The sequence below is a fragment of the Pieris brassicae genome, chromosome 10, assembly GCF_905147105.1.
Source record: "Pieris brassicae chromosome 10, ilPieBrab1.1, whole genome shotgun sequence".
Lineage (NCBI taxonomy): Eukaryota > Metazoa > Arthropoda > Insecta > Lepidoptera > Pieridae > Pieris > Pieris brassicae.
The window spans coordinates 15,769,802-15,777,922 of record NC_059674.1 but is presented as its reverse complement, the minus strand read 5'-3'; the positions used below and the strand labels follow the sequence as shown (position 1 = coordinate 15,777,922).

Genomic DNA, 8,121 nt, shown 5'->3' with positions numbered 1-8,121 from the left:
TTTGTCTCTACTCTTTAGTCTCTACCTGCCTAGAGTATATATAAAATTATTATTCTATGTCTTTTCGCATAGATAAAGTAATTTTAGAGCTACATAAAAGGTTTGTTTTTTCAGGGGTCTGTGAAAGAAATGGTTTGTAAGGTGAAGGCTATAGCCCATTAATAAATTTGTTAAATAATTAGTAAATAAAAATAGTCGCACGACCAAGTATGACTTAATGTCAATCCCGTACAGATTCACTTGTCGTTAACATATTAGGTAGGGTCCGTCGGTTGCGGGTATACATGTGTTTTGGATTTCATTATTTAGTATTTTCCAATTTTCGCGTAGTTTAATAAATCTAAGCTGACTTAGGCTAAACTTTCCAATATGTATCGTCGATTTAAATGCCCATATTTTTTTGTAGATAGTACTCACTAAATGAAAGAGTTTTGCAAAGTTTTAGGTTGCGCAAACTTACGGTTCATGAGATACATTTTTTAAACTTTTCATACAAATTGGTAAATAACACGCCATTACAAAATATATTTGACAAATAATTGATGTCAAACGTCGAAACACGTCGTCAGAGGTGTCCCAGCTGATTGGCCGATGCAGGAATTTGTTGAAACGTTAGAAATACCTGAAGGTTTTGGTATAGTCCTCAAGGCCAGATGCCTTAATCGCAAGTTGAAATATAATGGTCAAATTACATGGACTCCAACGCAAACTGTGGTTTTGACTTTTCAAGGACAATCCCTTCCGATATGATTTATTATTTTATTATAAAAACTAAACTTAAATCGCTTTAAAAGTCTAAGGGGAGCAACTATGGATATCCAGATACAGCTCATTTTACATGGAACACCCAGCTCGTTTTAGGCGTAATGGCTTGAAAATCATGACATGCCTCTCCGTCAGAATCAAGTCTAGAATGTCATTAAGTTTTTCAGGTATATCGATAAAACGTGTATAATATAGAAAGTGTGTCAAAGCGATTAAGCGCTGTATATGACGACGGTTTATATGCATTATTTTTGTTAACAAGATTTCAGTCAATATAATTTAAGTGAGTCTCCAATAATACACGGGAAAGTATCCGTCGAATACGGAATTACAGTTTTTAATAAATTATTCTAGTACAGGTCACAATAATAAACTTTCCATCAAGTTCACCTTAAATATAACATTGCTATTTCACGGAATTTGGATTTCAAATCTGCATTTATACTCTGCGGTAAATGTTGCATAACAGTTAACACTAAAGCATTATATCTGTAATCATAGTCTATGTATGCAAAGATCGTTTGTCTCTACTTGATCTGTGGAAAATTGTAAAATGTTCATTTTGACATTTGCATTTTGATTGTTGGCGCGAACTTCGGTGTAAAGGTGCATTATCTATAGACTATAAACTCTCTTTTGGGAAGTTATACTTGAAGATCAAATGGCCTTGGAAATAGTGCTCTAACTATGCTCCGTGGTACGGCACCTAATTGCAGTTTAGCTATAGAAAATTATTACCAAATGACAATGCGCGCTTAAGTACCTAACGTATCTACTCGTAGTCAAATGAAATGGAACAGACTTATTCAAATTAGAGGCATCGTAGCACTTTATTTATAGATATAAATACAAAAACAAAAAACCTTATGATAACTCATAACAGTAATAAATTTAAAACTTATCTATACCAATATCCAATTATGATTAGATAGGTACTTGATTGTCAAGTAGTGTAATAATTCCTACTGGCGAAATTCAATTTCAATATAATTTTTTCAATATATGTAACGCTGTGTGTAACACTTAATCTCAATATTACAATCGTAATCCATATTAAAACTACGGCAAAAGGTTGCAGATTCCTAGTTCTTAATCTTATACTTTATTGTACATTGGTTAACGCCAAATTATTAGATTCGGTCTTAAACAAGATTATCCATTTTTTCAAAAGCAAAATGTCAAATTAAATTATTAAGCAATATATATATATATACCAAGTCCTTTATACCAACATATAAGATATAATACAAAACAACTTGTGTTATATTTAGAAATAACAGGTTCTATATGCTCTTATTTATACGACAGACAGTTTAAAGTCTGCGTAAGTTAAAATCATTTTATTTTCATTCATATCTAGTAAGAGCAAAAAAGTCATATTTTCCTCGCTGGATGCTCTGTAAGTGCTAATTACATATATAAAAACAGAAATCACTCACTTGTATCACACACATGCGATACAATTCGTCTTCATTTGATCAATTACCTAGAATCGAACGAAATTACCTCTCGTTTCGTCTTTTAACATTCTCGCTGGACCCTTTTTAACTAGAATATAAATTCTGTAAATATTTTTCGACTTTTATTATATATAAATATACTATTCACCTGAATTTATAAAATTTTAATTACGTATTCACCTATAGAGCAGCTGTGAGGCAAACCGCGCGTATCTCATTAAAACCGCTCAAAACAATGCAAACAGCACTACCCGTTAATTGTATAGAAAAACGAGATGCTTATACTAACTATATCAGTATGAAAATGGCGCTACAACCTTTTAGGCCTCAGATTTCTGTATCTGTAATCATTTCTTTTTCCAATAGGCTTGTAAGTTGTAAGTGATCAATCTTCTGTGTCTGACACACGCCGCCGATATTTTGGATCATTCTTTACGATGTTTTCCGCCAGCGTACGATCAAGTCTTAAATGCGCACATAGAATGAAAGACCATTGCTGCACAACTGGGGTTGAAGCACCCCGCGACCTCGGAGATGAGAGTTATACGTTACTACGCCAACATTGATCTATATATCAGCATCCTTTTCCGAATTACTAATACGAATTGTCGTTATACTAAAAATGTTTAGTAGAAAGTACTAAATAAATCATGGAGTACTTTTAGCTATACCGTCCTTCAGCACGGTGTTATGTATCTGCAGGAAGAAACTTGTTCGAGAAAAGTGTGGTTTTCATTAACGTAATTAAGAGAGCATCGTGTAAAAAATATTAGGATCAGGAAGGATTGCTTTATCACAGTACATAGAGGAAATACATTTATGTATTAATGCAATGGTAATTGCTTTCGAACCCGATAAATAATAATCTCGTGCGGAAGGAAAACCCGGGCTTTAACTAAGAACTAAGTTAAAACACACACAACAGGACACGATTGTGGAATAAAAACATATTGATTATTCAAATATGACATAATACCCAATAAAGCTCTTATGTGAGCAATAAATTTTATAACCGTAATAATTTCTATCATAAACGAAAGGCAAACGACAACCCTGAGGTTATAATCCATCAAACCGTTTTAGATCTTGAGCAAAATAAATAGTGTTATGTTAGTCTGTGCATTGCATACAAATATATAAAATATCCGTTAAAATTTTTATAAATTATCTAAGTAATCGTATTTTAAGCACAACAGTATAATAGCGTTTTGTTAAGTACTATATTTTACTTGCATGGAATAGCTTCTTAGCTAATACTGCTTGTGGTTTCCGCAAGTTCAACTCTGTCAATAAAGATAATACATAAAATATTTATTATTACTAACTTCGAATTTAAATAAATATCTGCAATCTAAAAAGCTATACAATTTATGTACTATTTGGTCACTAGCTGACGAATGAAAATCAAAGTTATGTAAATAATAATAAATTCGAGCTTTTCACTTCCCAATCATTTACATTATACTCAATTCTAATACAAAATGGCCGGCAATATACTTAAAATTTCTCAAATGTGCTATGTAGCATAATTAATAAAATATCTAAAATTAACGTTCTAACGATAAGATAAATTTGTTAAAGAAAAAAAAACGACTAAACAATTACAAAAATATAACTATACAACTCATACAAATGAAATTATTTAAGTTCTTAATAATAACGGAAAATATTTAAGCATTTGAATGAACTGCTAATGAAAAAAGGTTTAAATCCCCTGGGTTTATTTAGACATAAAAGCTGGCATAAATTAAAGAGGCTACAAAAAAAATATTCTATGAATATATATAGATGCACAGTCTAAGAAGTACAGGTATAAATAGAAGAAAGCTGATATAATAGGCATGCAGTTCTGAAGCGAACGGGCAGCGACGGCGCGGCGCAGTGCAGGTCTATCGAGCGGTGCCTGGGTGCGGACTAGAGAGGGGACCAATCGATGTGTCGATGTTTTTATAATCGATTGTTGTCTTTGGAACCATAGACAAATTTTCGCTTCGATAGTAGGATGTTTAGCATTGAATACGAATAGTGGGGAAATTAGTATGTTTATTGCACAGTTAGTGTCCAACTAACACAAATAAAGATCTACTTTTTGTAAGCATTTATTTTATCTAGAATAATAAAGTTTCATATACATTTAATTTCATTTCAATTTAACGGGCATTAATATACTACTAAGTCGATATATTTTAATTTATAAGGTTAAATCTAATTTGAATTGGTCTGAGGCTAAGATTTCATCAAATTAATATTCTATTCTTATCATCCACGCTAGCTACTCTTTAAACATCGATACTAAACTCGATTCCTGTATCGAATCTCCTCCCTATTGACTGAAATCGCGTACGAAGTTGCTTTAGTGTGGTCGGAGCGGCCGTCCGCGCGGCATGGGAGGCGCGCTGCTGCTGGCGCTGCTAGCGGCGGCGCGGGCAAATGAGACTAACCTCACCACCACCTCATTTCCTGATGAGGAGAAAGCTCCTCTTTTTCCCACTGACCTCTTCACCGAAGAGCAGCGACGTTCAGGAGCTGTCATCTTCCACATGATTGGCATGGGCTATATGTTCGTTGCTCTGGCTATAGTATGCGACGAGTTTTTCGTGCCAGCGTTAGACGTGATAATTGAGAGGCTCGCGATCCGCGACGATGTTGCCGGTGCTACGTTCATGGCAGCCGGAGGCTCCGCGCCTGAACTTTTCACCTCTATCATTGGAGTGTTCGTTTCTTTTGACGATGTCGGAATCGGGACGATTGTTGGATCCGCGGTCTTTAATATTCTCTTTGTAATCGGTGCTTGTGCGCTCTTTTCGCGCACTACACTTACCCTAACTTGGTGGCCGTTGTTCCGCGACTGCACCTTCTATTCGATCAGCCTCCTCGTGTTGATATACTGTTTCCGTGATAATGAAATCTACTGGCAAGAAGCGTTGGTGCTTTTCTCGTTGTATGGAGCGTACGTGTTATTCATGCGATGGAACCAGCCGGTGGAGAAGGCGCTGAAGAAGCTGATATATAAGAACAAGGTGACGAGAGTCAGGAGTACAGATCAGCTGATGCCCACGGTGAGCTCGCCCGCACAACCCCGCATGCACCTCCCAATTGGTCCAATAATAGTTGTCATGAACGTTTTATACAATTATATGTTCATGCGCTTTTACTGTACTGTCGTAATCCAAATTAGGGATAGATTAGAGCCTGAAGAAGCCTTTCATGTTTAGTGGCTATTTAGATCGATGTCGTGTAATCATTGTTATTTAGTATTATAGCTATTAACATATATAATTCAACGATTGTCTTTAATCTCACGCAGCCCTACAATATTAATCTATTGACGATATAAAACTTCTAACATATCTGATCTTCGAAATATAATCATAAATAATAGAGTAACAAATTACCATAAAGGTGTTTATATTATAAGGGGTGTTTGTTATGCGTTGTTATGGCTACTACTACGCCCTGTCTTGCCTCTTACATAACGTTAACGTGATCACGTGGGTTTTTTTTAATTAAAGTTATCGGGACTATAAGGACGGGAAATATAAGGACGAGACATTACCTTTTTTTGAACAGGTTCAAATAGTACCTTTTATGGTTGGGGGACGCCCATATAAGTGTATAAAAATTACAATCATCGATATTAATACACAAAGTGCTAGTGGTTTAGAACTAGACAAATACTCCCATTTATTATTGTACGGCATATGTGCAATATTGTACACACTATAACTTGAATTAGGCTATGAATTATATAAAATTACATTTTTTTAAACTATCCATCCATATATTTAGTCATATTGAACGAAATTATTCTAGCTAGGGTTTTAAACTCACACACACATAAACGTTTAAAAAGCTTTAAATATATAAATTTTGCACATTAAGGTCACTAAGAATCATCAGGTCTACGTGGTTCTACGAGCCTACGCCGTAGCGTTGGTTACGTAGCGTAATAGGGTAATGGCTTAAGCCTGGGCGTAATAGCCAAGCTATTAAAATGATGTATAGAATGGCTTAACACGGATTAACTTGGTGACGAGATTTTCAAAAATATTTTGCTTAATAAGGTACGTTATTTTTAAATCAAAAAGGTGCCGATTGATTCAATAATGTTTACATAACTATTTTCATTTAAGTAGACACTTTAAAAAACCTATTTCAAAAGCTTATATAAATAAAAGTAATTAAATAGCTAACCTATCTTAAAACCTATCGTCCAGTTGATTATCTCAATTCATTATTTATTAAGTAGTATGTCGATAAAACTTAGACAGTTTCCCAAAAAGCTATATTCTACCACATCCATATAAATCATATATTGATATGAAAGATCGTCTCAATTTGAATAATATACGTAGTTTACTTGTAACCCTTAATTCATACTAGTCACATTGATAAATTCAATCTCAAGTAAATATAAAATCGAAAACAATAAAAATATGCACTACTAGAAAGAACATCATTAAACATAATGAAAACTTAAAATGTAAATAACATTTGAATCGCGCTTGTAGGTTCATCATCGCGCAATTAATGAAAAGCTGCGTTGCATTTGCGAGAATAAAAAACACATTTGAAATGTCACGAAGACAACTTTATCTGTAAAGAGGCAGATATATTAATATAGAATAAAATCCGCTGTTCTGAATAGAAACAATAAGAGATACAGGTCATACAGAACTAGAGAATCGCTAGTCGAAGTAATTCGTAATTAATTGTGCTCAGACTTATTTATTTGGAATATCTTTGTCATATAGGGAGTTTCTATCTACAAGATCTAAATGGTTTTTTTATTATAAAAACGTAGATATCTATATCTTTACTTGGTGTCAATAACTAACAATCAGTTGTTATTGGAATATAACATAATATCCCCGAGTTACGCTATATTTATTTCCAAAATTAAAAAAAATAGCCAGTATCGTATGTGTGAGAATACTTTAAAACATTGTTCTGTCTTTAAATAACTTCCTAGGCACTATGGTGCACAGCCAATTCAAAAACTATCAAGAAAACAGAAGTGACTTCGGTATAGAACAAATCTCATCGCCTTGTCAAAGTTGAAACATAAATTCGTTATCGATTCTGGCCTCAACCAGCTATTAAGTGTGGCCGAGCTTGCAAATGGGCATAAATTCAACATTTGGCCAATGTTATTGAAAGTACGAAGGACCGTTTGGAAGATAGCCAGATTTTACATGACAGGATAATTTTTGTCTATATTTTTTAGTTCACAGAAGACGTGTTGCCAATACGGAAGTTTTTAATGAAGCTACAATGTGTTACATTTATTGTTTATATATACACATATACATATACAAATAGGCTTCAGACATAAATTAATGATGTATTGTTTTATGTTGTGAATACGTAAAATATACATTAAAATTAACCAGAATTAATTTTTAAATATTTTTCTGTACAAATGCAGACGTATTTCGACTTTTTTAATGTAATATTTATAACACGAAAGTTTCATCCATGTTAGGTACATAAATATTAATATAAAAGGATCATAGAATTGATTGTATCGTAAAAAAAATAAGCTTGTACAACGACTGCGATATCGCGAAGTAAAATCTATTGGACGTCCGCAGTAATTTATAAAGATTTCGAGTGTTCTCGAATTTTGGTCCCTTTGTTCTTGAACTATGCTCTGATTCTTAACTTAAATTCCCACTTTATTGCAGTGAATAATGCGAATAAAATTTAGTGGCTTTTTATACTGAAAAATAGGTTAGCTTACAATTCGATTATACATTAAATACGAACTTGCCGTATTAAAATAACTCAAACAGCCTTTTGCCTTATAAAGTCTTTTCATTGCAACGTAAACACCGTTTTTATTTTACAAAAGAGACAAAATAGTATTTTAGTTCAAAAGTATTAAACAGAATTA

At 33.4% G+C, this 8,121-nt stretch overlaps 1 protein-coding gene across 4 annotated transcripts in view; it reads left to right on the top strand.

Annotated features, from left to right (window-relative positions):
* The first annotated feature begins 4,604 nt into the window (after positions 1–4,604).
* Positions 4,605–8,121, top strand: part of LOC123715246 (sodium/potassium/calcium exchanger Nckx30C) — a 52,816-nt gene continuing 49,299 nt past the window's right edge. For 3 of the 4 annotated variants that reach the window (XM_045670185.1, XM_045670184.1, XM_045670183.1), the window contains exon 1: positions 4,605–5,284. In XM_045670185.1, coding sequence (XP_045526141.1) covers positions 4,610–5,284 — 675 coding nt within the window. In that variant the 5' untranslated portion in view covers positions 4,605–4,609. The remainder of the gene's footprint in view (positions 5,285–8,121) is intronic. The other variant, XM_045670186.1, reaches the window with a different exon arrangement.